Here is a 19,357-nt window from a genome sequence, read left to right as displayed (position 1 = left end):
GAATGTGTGTGTACGTATAGTGAAACTTCCGTGAAGTTTGTTTCTGTGTAATGCTTGTTATGTGTGTAGTGCTGCCATCTGCAATAATTTTTTTTAACTATGAGTCTTATCTAAACTCATAGGGAATGAAGTGTAATGAATGAATAATTGTGACGTTGTAGTCCTCTTGCTCTCTGCGGCGAGACTTTCTCTCTGCATAGCTTTGCATTATGCGCAAAAGGTTATTTATAAGCGTTCATACTACTTTTTTAACAGTTTAACATCACCTCGTACACATTTCTCTACGAAATTTCTAACGAATTGGTACATGCGGAATGTGCGTGCAGTGTTGTGAATCTAACGTGAAGTTTGTTCCGGTGTATTTCTTGTTATGTGTATAGTTCTCCCATCCACCATCAGTTTTTCTAACTATGAGTGAAGTGTAATTAATGATCGAATAATTGCAGAGTCCTGTTGCTCTCTATGGGGAGATTTCTTTAACTGGAAGATCGGCTAGCATTCGCGCCTCGGAGTTGGGAATCACAGAAAACCAACTTCGGCCGATCACTACTGCGGTGACGGTGGGGTTTCAACGCGGATCCTCGCGATGCGAGTCTGTCCAACACCTTCTAGAACAAGACCTTCTGCTCTAGAAGGCAGGGGCGTCGGAAGTGTTTCGAATCTGTGGGTGCCCGTTTTGAGATTCATGTAGAAAAAATTGGATTTTTGAATCAATTCTGTGGGTGCTCGGACCCGTTCTACAAACTTCCGTGGGTGCTCGAGCACCCACAGCACCCCCGGCTCCGACGCCACTGCTAGAAGGTATTGGTCTGTCACTATAACCACTCAAACACCACAGCGGATGTGTAGGCTGGCAATATTTTCTCGAGAAAAATATGTGGAGTTGTTCTTCAAAATACGGGAAAATACGATGCATTTTAAGAAAAAAAAAGTCGGTATAAGACACAAAAATCGATGGAAAATACTGAAATGTCCCGGGTAATATTTTGCCATATGGTCACATAACGATTCGATGAACATCTGGGGAAAGTGAAAATCATTGAGCTATAAAGTGAAGTTTACTTATAGTCACTGAGCTTTGCTTATAGCTCAGTGATGAAAATAAAACAATTTTGGTTACATACATTTGTTCCGAGTCTCCATCCCCTATCATCATCATCAACATGGAGGAAATATAAGAAGATAACAACAACGACCACTACCGGGTGCAACGTAAACAACACACATCACAACATAAAGGAAAAAAAAAAAAGGTGAACTTTTTTATTTGATTTAATAAATAATTCAATCATTAATCACAATTCATGTTTTAAATTCCGTTTACATGAGTATTATAATGTAAAAGCTCTATTATTTGTGTGTTTTGTATGTGGATTCAATGAATAATCACCCACCTGGATTTCATTGCTGTTACGACATTATATCATCATCGTGATTTTTATCATCAATCGTGATTTCCTTATTAATAATTATATGTAAATGTTTTATTAATTTGGCGCTCAGTTCATTGTTGGCGACCGGTACTAGTTCCCGTGACTGTTATCATAGTACTGAGCTGGACATAACGCTGGTGAGACCTAAAAATTGGGTGTGGTGCAGCTGGCTCAACATGACATGTCATAATTTTATAGGACCAGTCTTTATTGCTACTGTAAACAACCCGGGTGAAATGTAATCAGTGTAAGATAGTTCGGAAAGGTTTCATTATTGTTTGTGTAATCTAGGGGTTGCACGCCAAGCATTTGTTACCATCAAAATCAGTCCACAATAGCATATTTTTGCCACTCAAGCCGGGTTTTTCTAGGAGTAGATTTCGTCTTTTTTGCACCGTGTGAACCTAACTGGATCATTTTGCGTCAGTAGAAACGTGTTGCATAGTCTAATTAAGCTACACATTTGTTTTCTTCCTAGTGTCGCGCATGAACTCAGGGTGGCTGTATAGTATATGGGCCTGGCATCAGCTACTCTGTGGTCTGCATGCTCTGGTTTGAAGGGAATTCCCTTAAGGGGAAGAAAAACAATGAAAATGAAAAGATCGCAGTGAAACGCACGGCGCACGTCACGTTTGATTCCTCCAGGAGTATTTCGGCCAATCACGCCCGACATAAAGTGCTGGTGTATTGTGCTTTGTAGGGAAACAGTCATACTGCTTTTCTTATGGGTGGGTGTACGGCGTGTTGCGCTGAGCAATTCACGTTGCACAGAAAACCTGCTCCTTGAAAAACTCGGCTTTAGGTACCTCTTTCCATACTACTTCACCAAACACCAACTCTGGCCATATTGATATATTGCAATTTACTGTCATTAATGAGATGGGTTGGAAATGAAGGTGCTGTCTATCGGTGGTCGCCTCAAGCTCTTTAGTGAAAATATCTTAACTACATCCTCCCTTGGATTCGAACCTGGGACCATGACAGTATCCTTCATGGTGGTAGATGAGCATCTTACTACCACGCCACTCGGGTGCTGAATCTCCTCTTTCCATACTAGCAGACATGGTGACATAATTTCCAACAATTTTGTGTTGTCCTCATACTTGAATTAGGTTGTCATTCATGAAAAAAATCAGGTGAAAACATTAATTTTTTCAGTCACCGTGGCGACCCGATGCTTCTCAAGCCATGGTGTAAGCCTGGCCCCATCACTATCCTATGCTAATGATGAGGGAACAGCAATAGTATTATCCCCAGTTGGGTGATGTGGCCAGATTGTTTTCTTTGTAGAGAGAAATGCCTGAAAGCATGATGAGGAGTCACCAAGAGTGAAATGAAGTCGCGCTTTCTTGCCAAAAAAAATGTCGCCAAAATGTTATGAGGTATATAACGCTATTGCTATTAAAACTAGAAGAATGACGATTAAACATGAAAAACAAAAATAAATATGTTGGACTAGATAGAGGATCAAAATTAAAAATATAATATCATAGACCAAGACATGGGATTGAAAATAATAAAAACGGGACTCTTATCAATAACTATCATCTCCCTCCTGATAAAAAAGTAAATATTCTCGTGAATATCATTTTAAAAAAAAACAATCAAATAATTCCTATTTTTTTTCTTAAAACTGCACTCTCTTTTAAATAATACAATGGTCAGGGCAAAAAAAGCTCTTTGGGTTCAATAAAAACACAATTGCGGGATATAATGGCCAGTAGAGCTCCAATGAGCTCTAAAAATGTGTGTGTGTATACTAATGGACTAAATTCAAATGCTGCAGCCCCGAGACTTATTATAATTACAGCGAACTTCCGGAGGTGAAGTCTTGCCATCTCTCAGATGACAACCAATAGCAAAAAAGGAAATAACTATACTAATAATAGCTGGCAGAAAAAAACACACAAGAGTTTTGGAAGGAAAGAGAGGAAACAATAACCCAGCGCCAATGGAGGGGGGGGGGGGAATGTGCTCGCCATCCAGTAAGGAACCCGCCAAAAAAAAAGGTTGCCATGGGATTCCTGGGATTATAGTATAGCTGTTCTGATTTATCAGTGTCGTCATCTTGCCTGATGCAAATGTATAACAAAAACCGACAACAAGATGACTGCGTATGAGATTGCTATTGCAGGAAGTTCCTCAGTGTGAGGCAGTTAACACTAGAACAACAAGAATTTTGAACTACCTAGTACGCCAGACCTTATTTATTTTTCTTTGCAGAAATTTCTTAAAACATTATCTATATTCAGTCTGACGACTTATTTTTTCAATGAAATGTTATTTATGTACCAATTTTTTTGGGGGGATTTCGGACAAAAGTGCTTGTTATGGCAAAGATTATAACTGTGTTTCGCTACTTTAAAAAGATATTTGGCTTTGATTTTTTTTAACTCTTGTAATTCGTGGTTTTATTTTCACTTGGCAGGCCACTAACAAGGTTTGAAGTATATGCCTATTATGTTTGAAAAAATTGCAAAGAGATTGCATGATTCGATCAAAAAAGACGAGAATGGTCCCTGAATACTGAGCAATTGGAAATACATACATAAGACAGCTTTTTGATGTCCATCATGTTGGGCACTGAATGAAAGCATTCAGTCGAAAACATTAGTGATATTAATTAGTAGAGTGATAAAATTTCATAATTTCTGGCAGAAATTCCCATTGCCCTTGACTTTAATTGTGTGTAGGCTATCCATATTTCTATATTACCTCAATGGAAAGGGTGTAGGGGTATCCTCCATCCACTGCAGGTAATCTGATGAAATGGTAGGGGAGGAATCATGTTTGAGCGCAAAAAAAAAAATTACCCCAAGAAAGTTTTTAGAAGGCAAAATATCTTGTGATTGCAGCTGAGAAAGTTAAATGATGGGTGGGGCATATGTTTAAAACCTGTGTAGTAAAGTATTCAGTTACTTATCCAATCATACATGGTTGTTTCGAAACTTTCCTGGACTGTGCACGTATGATAAATTCAATTTTGCTTATAGCGTATAAGAATTCCAAAACCAAAAATAATCAACTTATTTAAACCTTCATAAATAACGGGTTGAATAAGTATGTCATTGTTCTATACCAGCGTTTCTTAACCTTTTTTTGCCTGTGGCTCCCTTTGAAGCATTTTTTTTTTCTTTCTCGTAGCTCCCTTGTCTTACCTAGAGTCTTCGATCTTCATCTAGAAACAAGATCCTTTATGCGTATTGAATTGATTTTTTCAGTGAATTTATACTGAAAGAAAATTTTGCAAATAAGATTGGCCTCTCCAGACCAGTGGCCTAGAATATATTGAGCTCCCCGCTAATCCAAGTTCTATTCAGGACCGTCTCAACATCATGGGGGCCCCCTAGACTGATGCTGTTGTAGTCTCATACTTAGCCAGAAATAAACTGCCTACATATTTCCTAAATTTATTGTTCTATATAAAATATATGGTGGGGTCACTTATGGACATGAGACCCCCGGGCATGAACCCTCACAAGAATGGGACTGACAGAGCTGCAGCCCAGGGCTTGATATGGTTTTCATCTTTTTTTTTTTTTTTTTTTTTTTTTTTTTTTTTTTTTTAACACTATAAATTTAATATAGAGGAGGAGTCTGTGAAAAATCCAGCCAGGGTGCCTGCAAAAAGCCCCATCCTAGGGAGCCTGCTGCAAAATGTAGGCGGTGAGGCTCGGGTAGGTCCATGCCCTAAGACAGCACTGGTTTTGTTGGATTCTGTAAGTGTATATAGTCACTAATATAAAATCATTATTTCTTCACACTTTAATTTTTCTTAATATAACTCTCTGCAGCCCTCCAAACCACCTGTCATGGCCCCTTTCTCAATTTTCTTGCCATGTCCCCCTTGAAGTATCCCAATACCACTAGGGAGCTATATGGCCCCCAGTTGAGAACCACTGTTCTATACAGTCGATTCCGCTTATAATGTTTGCATTTAGTAAGTTTTCCTGCTTAGTACAACTCATTTTCGTGATCTCAACTGTAACTGATTCTTATTAAGATTTCCTGTTTGAGATTAATTTTTTCCACTGGAAACATTTTTTCATTTGGTTTTTTTTTTGAGATGTTATTAAGCAGGATCCGCTGTATTAGATGCACTTATGGTAAAATTATTGAAAATGATGGAATGGTTAAAACCACACTATTTTATATAGGTACAGTCAATGCTTGTTGTAACAACTGTCTTTATTCCATGGAAAAAAGATGTGATATCGGGAAATCATTATGTTGGATGTTTTCAAAAAATCCTGAAATTTAGTTTAGCTGTTTCTTGCAACTGTTGTGATCGACTACATGACACAGGAAACTCCAAATCATCTGCTTTCGTAGCTGAAACATGGTTTTAATTGTGGTGAACAAGGTATCCTTTGGAATATTAAATGATTCTGTTATTTTGACCTTGGATGTCAGCTCCTGCCAAAACTTTTGATTTTAGATCTAAAGGTATGGCGCTCCATTTATTTAAGACAACCGTGTCAAATGAATAATTTTCAGCACATAAATATAAATTCACTTGCCTGTAGGCTAGCTAGATTCTCGCACTGAGAAATTGAGAAAAATTGTGAGATATCAACCATGTTGAAAGTGGGAATGAGCCAACAATGAAGAAAAATCAACATCATCCAGTCTGCTCAAGTGAGCACAGTGAGTCTTGTCATGGTTTGTCCTGTTTCCAGTGAGGATGGTAGGCCTACTCAAGGATTAAGGCACTGCAGGATTTTACATAGAAATGATAATGCTTTAGCTTTTCTTCTCCAATCATCGAAGGTCGAGGTCAAACACACTCAAGGACAGATTTGTCCATTTCTTTGCAAAGAAAATAAGGGGAGGGGGGAGCTGAGTTGAGTCATTGTAATTGATTGAAAAATATTTACCAGTCATTATATTTGATAAAAAATAACATGACAGAAATAGGAAAAAATTTGGGACCCGTAGTAATGGCCATTATAACAAGCGTTGACTTTATTATGAAGATGGACACAAAAAATGTTGGGCTTGGGTCCATGGACCAGATACCTGTCTACCCCTACAAAAGTGACCAACATAGTACTGTGGTGAAGAGTCTTGGTTTCTTCAAATTTTTTGCCCTTAAGCTTCATTCACACGCTACGGATTCGTCCGTATGGAGGCCAGTTTTTCTGGCTTCTCTGTCTTTCTGATAACTGTTTAGTTTGAGTGACATTAATTTTTCCCCCCTCTGTTTATTATTTCAGATTATTTATACAAGTCTCAAAAATGTCTGCTTCAGCTATCTATCTACTAGATTTGAAGGGAAAAGTGTTGATATCCCGAAACTATCGGGGTGACATTGATATGTCATGTGTGGATAAGTTCATGGCGCTAATTATGGAGAAAGAAGAAGAAGGTACTACCACTCCTATCCTTTCAAACAATGGTATAACATACATGTACATCAAACACAATAATTTGTACATCGTGGCGACAACCAAGAAAAATGCAAATGTTGCTCTGGTGTTTGTTTTCCTTCACAAAATCGTGAATGTATTCATAGAGTATTTTAAGGAACTGGAGGAAGAGAGCATACGCGATAATTTTGTCATCATCTACGAATTGCTAGATGAGCTGATGGATTTTGGTAATCCCCAAACTACCGATAGTAAGATATTGCAAGAGTACATAACACAAGAAAGTCATAAGATCGAGGTTCAACCTAGACCACCCATAGCTGTAACAAATGCTGTATCATGGAGGTCCGAAGGTATTAAGTACCGTAAGAATGAAGTCTTCCTCGATGTCATAGAGTCCGTCAATTTATTGGCCAATGCTAATGGGAATGTGCTGCGCAGTGAAATCGTTGGTTGCATAAAGATGAGAGTGTATCTGTCAGGTATGCCAGAATTGAGGCTAGGTTTGAACGATAAAGTCCTTTTTGAAAGCACTGGCAGAGGGAAAAGCAAATCGGTGGAGCTGGAAGATGTTAAATTTCACCAGTGCGTGAGACTTTCTCGCTTCGAGAACGACCGTACTATATCCTTCATACCACCGGATGGTGAATTTGAGCTTATGTCTTACCGCCTGAATACACATGTGAAACCGCTCATATGGATCGAGTCTGTGATCGAGCGCCACGCTCACAGTAGGGTGGAATACATGGTGAAGGCGAAGAGCCAGTTCAAGCGTCGGTCTACAGCCAACAACGTTGAAATAATCATTCCAGTCCCGAACGATGCTGATTCCCCAAAGTTCAAAACCACTGTCGGGAACGTGAAATATGCTCCAGAGCAAAACGCCATAATCTGGAGTGTCAAATCGTTTCCTGGAGGAAAGGAATACCTGATGAGAGCCCATTTCGGTTTGCCGAGTGTCGAAAGTGAGGAGTCGGAGGGTAAACCTCCCATTCAAGTTAGATTCGAGATCCCATATTTCACAACATCAGGCATTCAAGTCCGGTATCTGAAAATCATAGAGAAAAGCGGTTATCAAGCTCTTCCATGGGTGAGGTACATCACCCAAAACGGTGACTATCAGCTCAGAACTCACTAAGTTACTAGATGTACGTTATGGAAATTTACCTGGTGTAGGATGTCAAAGACGGCAAAAATATTTTCTTACTATCATTAATTTGTAGTTAAGAATTTACTTGCCATCCTCAGATACGAACATTTACCCCTCTCACGTGTATAGTAATAATTATATGTATGTGTAATGCATTGATATTGTTTAATTTCGACAATTGTATTTTTATTATTATTTCATAATCTTGGGTGCATTGATATGTCTTTGCTGTGAGCTTCCGATGTGATGAGTTTCCGATAAGTTATAAAGTAACATTTCATTGGCCTGGAAGAAATCGAACAGTATAATAATTACTTTTCTGTCAAAGTTCGTCTGAACAAATGCATTATTAATCACAATAAAAGCTTCTCTGTTAATATAAATTTGCTCAAAACTTCATTGTTTTCATGGGCATGTTATGTAAGCGTGGATCAAATTAACACGGAACAGTTGCTATAATTTGGTTCATTTTCATACGAGTGTGGCGAAACTTTGTGGGGAGGGGGGTAGGGTAGGGAACACAGCCTCCTACTGCTGAATGGACTTGCCCAGGTAGTCGCGTAGAGTCACATAATATATGTTGGTGGTCGGCCGACATTATCAGGCAACAGGTTTTTTTTTCATTTGTGGAATTTTTGTGAATAAAGAAGAGCATTGTGGTGGTGTTTGTTATTTAGTGGCTGAAGAAAAGTTGAAGTTTTTTTGTCGCTCTATTTCTCTCGTGAAGTGCATTGTCAAATAAAGGCAGTGTACAGTGAACATGCATTGTCATTGACTTGTGTACAGGACTGCCACAAGTGTTTCCACGAGAGACAGAAATCTGTGAATGATGATACGTGACCTGGGCAGTCACATCGTCATCACAGACATTTTGGTCGTGGAAGTCGACCATATATCAACCCAAACAGATGACGCACAATAAGTGACATCAGCAAGAAGGTGGAAGTGCATTGCAATTCTGTTCATTCATTACTGAGAAACTTCACTACAGGAAAGTGAGTGCACAGTAGACATGCTTGTGCCAGTCCTGCACAGAAGTCAATGATGGTGCATGTTTACCATACACTGTTTATGTTCGTGATGCTTCTTTTGCCACTAAAAAAAAGAATAATACCACATTGCTCTTCTTTACTCTCAAACTTTCCGCAGACCCAGATAGAAAAACAACGATACTGTCCGCTGACCACTGGCACATATCACATGATTTGGCGTGATTACCTTAGGCAAGTCCATTCCCCTGTAGGGATTGCCTTCTTCACCTCCCGCTTTGCCTCCACACAAAGATTTGCCACACTCTTACAATCGTTTGTACTACACTATTTTCATTTGATCAAACCCTTGTATTCCCGTATATGCACAGGAAAACTTGGTTCGCTAAAAAAAGCATATCCATTGACTTTGGAACACCAATGGTGGGGAGGGGGTCAGGAAACGTGAAAATAAGATTTATTTGAGTGAACAATCAAGTCAAAAAATTCAATGAATTTTGTTTTTAATCTGTGTCCATGTGAAGAATATTGTTGCCATTCATTTATAATATTTGCGTCAAAATTCTCAATTTTTTTGTCATTAAAAGCGTGTTTCACTGTTGTGCAGAAATGTCATAACACATTTTCAGAGCTGTCTATTAGTCAGAAACATGACATTTTTACAGAACATTGAAACATATGTGAAGTAGCTTTCAGTGGCATAAGAACAGTTGAGAATTGGACACATAGCATTTTGCATGAATGGCAACGATATATTTCATTCCCATTTCTTCAATCAGTAGGCCATACCTTGGTTTTTTGCTTATGTTGTTCAGCAGAACATAGGTGTTGCCTTAATTATGACTCTGTTTTCATTAGGCTATATTCAGAAAGCAAATATATGCACATACCGAAATCGAAATCTCTACAAATACTATCCCATATTTATAAATGAAAGTCTTTTTCCTCGAAATTTTGAATTTTAATAATTTTTTCAGCATTAATATTGAGATTTTTTGTGCGCTATTATCGCTATTGCTCCGTGTGGTTGTTATTATTTATAAAATAAGAGCTTAGCTATTCCTAAGGGATTTTTTTTGAGTAAAACTTTAGCTTCATAAGAGTGAATTTTTGAAGCGAAAGAAAACCCATTACAAGAAAGTTGTTCACCTTCTTTTCCTCAAAACTGGTTCCTTGAAGTGACTGATGAAGTGCGGAGAAGCAGATGGGTTGTTGGGGGGGGGGCAGATATCAATCGAGATTCGGCTCTGTCAGAAAGTTGGAATTGTTGGTCTGGATGTTTTGTGTCAAACAAATACAGTTTATTAATTGTTCCTACCCTGTGACGCCACTGGAATTGTATGCTAAAAGGGACTGTAGAACGTCCTCTTTATATAGCATGATGGGTGAGACACACAGTGTGCAGGAAAAGAAACTTGGGTTAGGGTGAAATAGGAAAGAGTATATATATATATATATATATATATATATATATGTGTGTGTGTGTGTGTGTTCCTGCACTATTCCTGCAGTCCAGGGGGGAGGGGGGTTTAAACAACCTAGAAATTTCAATTCACTTGCATGAGTTTCTCATGCAGATTTTTTTCCTTAAAATTGCTTGGTGAATTGTTCAAAAATGCTGTTCTGAATTGTTTCGAAATTCTAGCAAAAAACATGATTTTTTTGCTAGAATTTCGGAAAAAAAATAGGTTCAATTCAAAATTTGTTTTCTTGTGCATTGTTTGAAGAGGATTACTGTAGTAACTTGACTAGGAAAACTTTGAATAAATGCTTTGTGAAGTTTAAAGTGATTGCTGTGCTTGATTTCATTGAAATATGCTAATTATGCAATCTCGTTAATTTATGAATGCCTTTTTTAACTTCCTTCATCTGGTATTCCTTCATTTGGTACCAAACCCTTGTGTGTAATTTTCGATCATTTCTACGATAATATATAGGATGTTGTAAAAGTTGATTATTGTTAAGCTATAACCTTATATAGTAATTCTTGTATATAAATATTTTTCACACCTAAATTTCAACTTTTAAACGAGAAGTCATAAATTTTCTTTATGAATTTTCAAACTGGATTTGTCAAAAAAACGTGTGTTTTTCCCAAGTCAAAATGATGTAAATATATTTAGAGCTGTACGTATGTTTGTGCACACTTTAGTAATTTCACTTTGTTTGCAATTTTTCAATTTGCCGAAATGTATTTGAGATTGTTTGAGAAATGTAGAGATCAACTGATTTAGTGTTTTTTGTGCCTTCTTGGTAAGAAATACACGTGTGTGTCTCTGTGTGTAATTGCTTTATTTCTGTTCGATAAATTTAGCCTAGTTGCGTAGAAGTGTGTGTGGTTTTTGTTTTGCAAGGACTTCACATACTTTTTAATAGTTTGCTGTACACATTTATTACTAACATAGTATTATGCAGGTATATACAGGGCGAACTAGGGGAGGGGGGAGCAGGCAGGTCTCCTGCCGCGGGCTGGCGCTGGATCAGATCGGGCACAAATTTCATTCTCAAACCTTACCTTCAACATTACAAGGGGGTACCAAAATGCCCACTTACCCCGGGTGACCAAGCATCTAGTTGCGGCCTTGGGTATGTATATGTACATATCCGTCCGAAAAAAACACATTTTACTGAATCTACTGTGCAAACCTCAGGGGTTGCTCTGGGTTACAGTCGGTAATAGAATGAAGTCTGCTGAGTATCACAGATCTTGATAAATCCCACGTCACAATAGCTACTAAAAAATCAGTATTGGTGTCTAAGATGTTTTCAGTATGATTGTTAAATTGGAGTCGGAAGACAATACAAAGCTTTCTGAAAATTATGTAACCATGTAAACCAGATGTGCATACCCTCCGGCACGCGGGCCAATTGCGGCCCGCGTTCACCTTTCCGGTGTTTCAAAACCTGACAAAATACAGGAAATCGGGATGCTATCACTAATTATCACCTAAAATGTCAAACCTAAATGAAATAGCCAAAAAAATTGTCTAAGATAAAGTTGCCAATTATGGCAGATAAAAATGGTCAAAAATGAGTAGAATTGACAATTAAACTGAAGAGCCAAAAAAACTGGTACTGGCATGCGTATGCAAATAAAGAGATGGAACCAATCAGAGTACGGCGCTGCTGTCGGCAACGCCTATATAATACAACAAGTTGGTCGAGTGGTCATAGTGACGGACTCGCATCGCGGGGACCCGGGTTCGAGCCCCACCGTCACCACAGTGGTGGTCGGCTAAAGTTGGTTTTCTGTGGTTCCCAACTTCGAGGCGCAAATGCGAGCCGATCTCCCCGTTAAAAAGCCTCGCCACAGAGAGCAACAGTCCTACAAACAGTACAAATATTCAGTCACTACACATCACTCACTTCACTTCTGAGATATAGATGGCAGCACTGAAAAATCACACAACACTAGACACGCACTCAGACTGTTAGGTACGCACACTTAATTTCCGGCACAACTCACTAGGTAGTAAATTGCCTATTGCGATAGACCTGAGTTGTGCTCGGTTTGAGAAAAAAAAAAACATAAGTGTCTGGCGTAGTAGTTAGATCGGTTACTGCTGCTACAATAGCAGGTTATCGAGATTTAAGTGAGTTTGAACGTGGTATAGTCGGCGCACGAGAGATGGGACATAGCATCTCCGAGGTAGCGATGAAATTTGGATTTTCACGTACGACCATTTCACGAGTGTACCGTGAATATCGGGAATCCGGTAAAAAATTAAATCTACGACATCACTGCGGCCGGAAAAAGATCATGCAAGAACGGGACAGACGTGCAACCCTTCCGCAAATTGCTGCAGATTTCAATGCTGGGCCATCAACAAGTGTCAGCGTGCGAACCATTCAACGAAACATCATCGATATGGGCTTTCGGAGCCGAAGGCCCACTCTTGTACCCTTGATGACTGCACGACACAAAGCTTTACGCCTCGCCTGGGCCCGACAACACCGACATTGGACTGTTGAGGGACTGGAAACACGTTGCCTGGTCTGACGAGTCTCTGTTCCAATTGCTTCGAGCTGATGGACGGGTATGGAGACAACCTCATGAATCCATGGACCCTACATGTCAACAGGGGACTGTTCAAACTGGTGGAGGCTCTGTGATGGTATGGGGCGTGTGCAGTTGGCGTGATATGGGACCCCTGATACGTCTAGATACGACTCTGACAGGTGACAGGTACGTAAGCATCCTGTCTGATCACCTGCACCCATTCATGTCCATTGTGCATTCCGACGGACTTGGACAATTTCAGCAGGACAATGCGACGACACCCCACACGTCCAGAATTGCTACAAAGTGGCTCCAGGAACACTCTTCTGACTTTAGACACTTCCGCTGGCCACCTAAATCCCCAGACATGAACATTATTGAACATATCTGGGATGCCTTGCAACGTGCTGTTCAGAAGAGATCTCCACCCCCCTCTTACTCCTACGGATTTATGGACAGCCCTGCAGGATTCATGGTGTCAATTACCTCCAGCACTACTTCAGACATTAGTCGAGTCCATGCCACGTCGTGTTGCGGCACTTCTGCGGGCTCGCGGGGGCCCTACACGATATCAGGCAGGTGGAACCAGTTTTTTTGGCTCTTCAGTGTATAACAAAAAACAAAACAAATCTGCAAAGTAAATTCGCCAATTTCAGCCGAAAATAAATTGCCAAAGGTAACTTCTAAAATTGCTGAGAAATCGCCGAAGGCGTGAAATGAATGCCTACTGCAAGTCACGATGCATTAAAATGTAATTCACCGAGAAAACGTATACGTTTGACAAATATGTGAGATGAATATATTTATATCACTAATCAATTATAATTGGAGTCATTATTATCATAATAGGGTAATTTCATAATAATCATCAATAATATGGTAATTTTAAATATATACCATAGTCTAAACTAGGCATCTTCAACTTGTTGCTCGTGAACAGCACAGTGCTCGCTGAAGCACCCAGAGTTTCTAATCGAAAACTTTATACAAATTGCATTCATTTGTAATCAAAAACTTATGCATTTTTTTAAGAATTCTAGTAATCAGTTCTAGTATATTTCAGTGACAATCGCAACCCCTTTTCTGCGGTTTCCCAGCTTCGAGGCGCGAATGCGAGCTCTTCTTCCATATAAAAAAGTCTCCCCGTAGAGAGTAGCAAACCTACAACATGATACTGACGTAATATGAAAATTCAAAACTTAACATCTTTACTGTAGAAAATGGGAGACAGTTGGGAACACGAGCCAACCGCAACTCGACAACATTAATACGTTAGAGCCACACATACACTCAAAACACACTTTCCCGAATGTGCCGATTCGCTAGAAATTCCGTAAAGAAATGTGCACGAGGTGCATATACGGTTAAGTAATATACTTCGATATATACTTAAGTGATAATCACTTCGAGCCCATCAACGGGCAGTTTGCAGAGGCGGATCAATGGCTTTATTGCCTGGGGTTTTATTTAAATTGTCCCACCCTTCTCCTACTCTAATTTGTGCTAGACCACAAACCACTGAAGTTTGCCGTCACACCCCTCCCCCATGAATAGGCACACGCCACTGCGAGTATGTTGACATTGTAGGACTTTTTGGCGATGAATGGAGGCGCTGCAAGCACACTTTTCCTTTTTCCTGAAATATGAAAATTTCAATAGCTACCAACACTAAAGCAGTGAATAAATCGATGAATGTGGACTTTCACGGCCAGCGCAAGGCGTGAAGATTCTGGACTGAATCTTCCCAGTCCAGTGGAATTATAACGCAAAATCACGTACAGAGTTGTTTGCTTCCGAACTTGGAAGACAGATGCCGACACTTCTCTTAAATGCATAACAAGCATTCCTTAGAAACAAACTGCATGTAAGGTGCCGACAGAGTCGCACGCAGGGGAAGAGGGTCAGCCAAAAAGTGTTTTTTTAATTTTTTTAAAAAAAAATCTGAAGGATAATACCCTTCAAATGGTATAATTAACCAATTTCTGTTAATTAAAATGCTTTTTGAAGAGTGGTAAATGAAGGTTTCTCTCGAAGAAATGTTTTGTACTTTCCCATTGCTTTTGTGTCCCCTTCTGCTAAAGGTCGATTTTGCGTACGCCCTCTGGGTATAGACCGTGTCCGGAAAATTCACCACTAGGACATTAAAAAATGGAATTAAAATTATTTTTAATTACAATTATCACAATACTTAAGATTTTAACTTTTCATTAGGAAAGTTAGGCTATTGGCCCTCTATTGGCTCAATACAAATAAAATAATTAAATGCACATATTGAATATTACATGATTATTTAGAGTCCAGTACCACTCTGAAATGTGTTCTTTTTTTTATAACCTAGTAACTTTTTCCCATTAATTCCGGTATAATGGTTGATGTGTATTAACAGTTGACGTGTGAAGCGTAGTATTCGATTAATCGGGGAAAAGTCGATGAAATTATCATATTAGGTGGGGGAACTTTGGTGCCTGAGGATTTTATCCGTTTAAGCGAGGTAACCCCTATCCGATTGAGCGGTGCCGACTGTACCTCAGAGATGCATGTATGGTTTACTAGTTAGTTCCGGAATTTACTTTTTTCCCCCACATCTCCGGTAATATCTTCAGGATAGTCGATGTGATCTCGGCTGTCAAAAAATGATTTATTGCAGTCTTTAACTTAGCATTAATTAACAAATTAAACCATTCTAATTAAATGCACCTTAATTCTTTTCATATAAATTGTATACTCTATTTTCAAAGAAAAAAGAACATCCAAATTTTTTCTTTTTCACAAAATCTCTTCTCCTGTGGAATATTCGTTATCGGTACATTGAGCTTCGATCACTAATCACTTTCGTACAAAGATGAGGGGAAAATAGAAAACGCATAAATCTCCATTAAAAATAGTCAGGATACGCCCATCGGGGGTGGTGTTGGTGGGGGCTTTTCTCCCTCTTCTCTCTCCTTAGCTTGATTCGGCCATTTTTTTATTTAAATGAGATAACTTTTTTTTATAAGAGAGTAGAAGAAAAAAAAAATGTAACGAGGTTCTTGAAAGACAAGAGTTTTTGATTAATAGTCTGTGGTATGTGTGTGGTGCGAATATCGATCGAGTCTTGATTCAAAAAAGTGAGGATGAATGGTGACCGGAACTCACAGAGCGTGAGGTGATTACAAAGACCTAATATCTTTGAAAGTTTTCCAGGGATTGGCATTAAATCCCCATCAATAATCGATCACGGGGGAAGATTATTTTATAATTAAAATCGAATCAAATCGCTGAATAAATATTATTGAAAAATCATTCTGTGATTGTAAAATTCACTAATTTGTAAACTGGGGGAAGTGGAACCACACGATTTATAAAAAAATTCAGTTGGCTTCTTTTTTTCTTTCAAACCGACCACAACTCAGGTCTATCACCATCTATAGGGCGATTTCCTACCTAGTGAGTTGTGCCGGAAGTGTAGACTGTGTGTGTATGTAGTGTTGTGTTTGATTTTTCAGTTGGCTTCTGGGAACAGTCCCATGCGGATTTTTTTTTTTTTCGTGCTTACTCTACTTTTTTGAGTAAAAATGTAATTACAGTCGAATCCCTTTATAACGAACTCCAAGAGACCGGAGGAATTCCAGGTTTTTTCCGTTGTTCCTATGAAAACTTATCTGGGATGATTAGAAAAGTGTTCGTTAAAACGGGATTCAACTGTAGTACAACAGCAGTTCACACAAGGTTACTAGGAGCTTTCATATAGAGAAGTTAGGTTTGTGGTCATGTCGCTATATATACCTGTTGCGCCTTTTTATGTTTAGACCATCTCTGAAAGTGCGAGTTGGCCTAATATCGAATTTTTTGGTGTCGAGGGTAAGGGTACAAATATATCGAGGCAAATTTTCCGATTCCTACGATCGGCGCTACGGACAACGCCGTACAGCACTACAAGCACTACAGCAGAGCTTCAGTGTGTACAGCACTACAAGCTCTGTGTTCAAATCCTGATTATGTAAACTGGTAGGCTGGGTGTTCCAGCCAGGAAATATGACAACTAATTGTTGTCCTCTGTATCTGCTGAGGGCTTTAGGACAAATGAGTAATGTTCATATAATTTACACCAAAAGGAAAGTTGAAGAGCATGATAAAATCGATAACCGAAAAAAAACAAACTGGAGACCTTGGACATCACCCATGATGTTCTTTAGACATCCTCGCCTGGATGTTCGCTTGATAACTTTTGTTTACGATCAACATTAATCGTAGCAAATTCGTAGGATTGTCCTGTTCTTGTCTTGTTCATTGTTTCACCCGTGGAGACAGAGCCGCCCTTAGTGGTGTGCGACAGTTGCGGTCGCGCCGGACCCCGCTATCGCGGTAATAGAAGTGAGAAAAATATCGATTAAACAAGGTGTCTGATCTTCAACCATGAAAATATAAAAATTTATATTGGAGAAACATACGTTTGTGTGCGAAGAAGACTCCGTTGAGGAGCTATAACTATGGAAAGGCAAGTGTAATTGATGCTCAGGGTGCAATCTTTTTTTCATCTAAAATCATTGTTGAGGGGATACGAAAAAGATATTTGCCCCGGGTGACTAAAAGCATTTTTTCATGACCCCCACATTCTGCAACGGGCCCCTGAACTAGGATCTTTGGCAGGCCCCTTGCCAGATTTTTCATGACTTTTTCTCTATAGTAATTTGAAGTCTGAAAAAAATTATATCAGTCGTCCCGTTCTTTTAAGCTAGAGCCCCATCAGCCCCACCCTTCCAATTTTGAAATTACTTCTGCCACACTAATTCTGAATTTTCATCGATTCTGTGGACTTGAATCGGACAGGAATTGATCAATTTAAAGTTGTGTCTCATTAGTTTTGAAATTGTTTCTTTCGTTAATTTAAAATTATCTTCAATGTGGCGGTTTGATGGGTTGCCATAACTAGCATGGACATAAATATTTTATTCTTCAACTAGTGCGACGGTGAAATTTTTATTCTTGTCGGGCACAAACTTCGAGAAGGCTTACAGAAAATTCACCGATAACAGTTCGAACCGAATCACTGAGCCAGTAAGAGAGCGAAGAATGACCGAGAGTCGTTAGTGTTAGTGAGTGAACGATCTAGAGATCGAATAAGTGAGCATCCTAGTAAGTCAGTGTCACTGTGAGCAAGCCAGTGAATGATCTAGACTGAGATCTGGTGAATGAGTGACTTGGTAAGTCAAGCGTGTGAGTAAATGACCTAATGAGTAAGCGACCAGGTGATTAAGTGTATAACAGAGTGGCCTACCTAGTGAGTTGATGATAGAATGAGTGACCTAGAGAAGAAGTAAGTGACCGGCCTACTGAGAGAGTGATCGAGTGACAGTGAATGACATTGTTAGCGATTGATATAGGAAGTGGGGCGCGGTAGCCCAGGTCGATAAGATACTCGCCTAAACTACCAAAGGATGTTTAGAGGTGTCGCGAGTTCGATACCCGGTTCGTCCTTGTCAGAAAATGTTCCTATGACACAGGGGTACAACAAAAAACGGCGACTTGACCGCAGCAAAAAAATTGCTACCACAGGCAGTCCCCCCATCGAGGGGTCAGCGCACCAACCTCTCGATGAGTATAAAAAAACAAACCTGCCGTTCGGATTCGGCAATAAATTGTAGGTCCCGGTCTAATTAGCCTTCGTGTGCAGAAAATGACCGTGATGCGACAAAAATTATTTAAAAAAATGATATAGGAAGTAAGTGAATTACCCAGTGAGTGAGTGATAAAATGAGCGGGGCCTAATGACTGACCGACTGGCCTGGTGAGTAAGTCAGCGAGAGCGAGCTAAAAGAAAAAAAGCTCTACCGACACACTGGTTTCGCTCATTTTCATTCACTCACTCGTTCACTTGCTCACTCGATCATTCATTCAATCATGTCGGTCAATTGTTGGTCGGTGAATTTTCTTTTCAAGCTTAGTGAAACACCCCGTTCACTGCCACCCAGAAATTTCCACCCTATGGGGCTGCACAAATGTGGCAGATTCCTAAAATACGACCCTGCCGACAACAAAAAAAAGTTTGAAACCCCCCCTTTCCCCCCCCCCCCACCTATAACAAAATGTACACTAATATCAAAATTTAGATATGTATTTTTTCCGTTATAGACCAAAAAAAGAAAAAAATGCGGTAATTTGTTTTTCTTGTTTCCCCCAAAGGATAACAAGAAAATGGAAAAATACTGTAGAAAAAATAGAGAAGAAGAAAAAAAGTTTCAAGCCTTTAGCTAAAATTGGGAATATCGCATCCGAATGGGACAGTTGATAAAGTTTGGAAAATCCTTTAGGATAAGGAAAGGCAAGAGTGTGTATTTGTGTGCGTATCAGATTTTCCAAGAAAACCCTCCAGCGAGAATCGAAACTAAAGGAAAAAATATACTAATAATAAAAAAGACTGTTCTCACGATTTCTTT

At 39.3% G+C, this 19,357-nt stretch overlaps 1 protein-coding gene across 1 annotated transcript; it reads left to right on the top strand.

Annotated features, from left to right (window-relative positions):
* Positions 1-1,198: 1,198 nt before the first annotated feature.
* On the top strand, positions 1,199-11,270 carry AP-1mu (adaptor protein complex 1, mu subunit). Its single transcript, XM_089231347.1, has 2 exons — positions 1,199-1,253; positions 6,650-11,270. Exon 2 carries the CDS (start codon positions 6,672-6,674, stop codon positions 7,938-7,940), a length of 1,269 nt encoding a protein of 422 aa, XP_089087473.1. The 5' UTR covers positions 1,199-1,253; positions 6,650-6,671; the 3' UTR covers positions 7,941-11,270.
* Positions 11,271-19,357: the final 8,087 nt, after the last annotated feature.

The sequence above is a fragment of the Pholcus phalangioides genome, unplaced genomic scaffold (assembly GCF_987345545.1).
Source record: "Pholcus phalangioides strain wild (caught in Gottingen) unplaced genomic scaffold, Ppha-v1.0 ptg000004l_1, whole genome shotgun sequence".
Classification (NCBI taxonomy): Eukaryota; Metazoa; Arthropoda; class Arachnida; order Araneae; family Pholcidae; genus Pholcus; species Pholcus phalangioides.
This window is presented reverse-complemented; position numbering and strand designations above follow the sequence as displayed.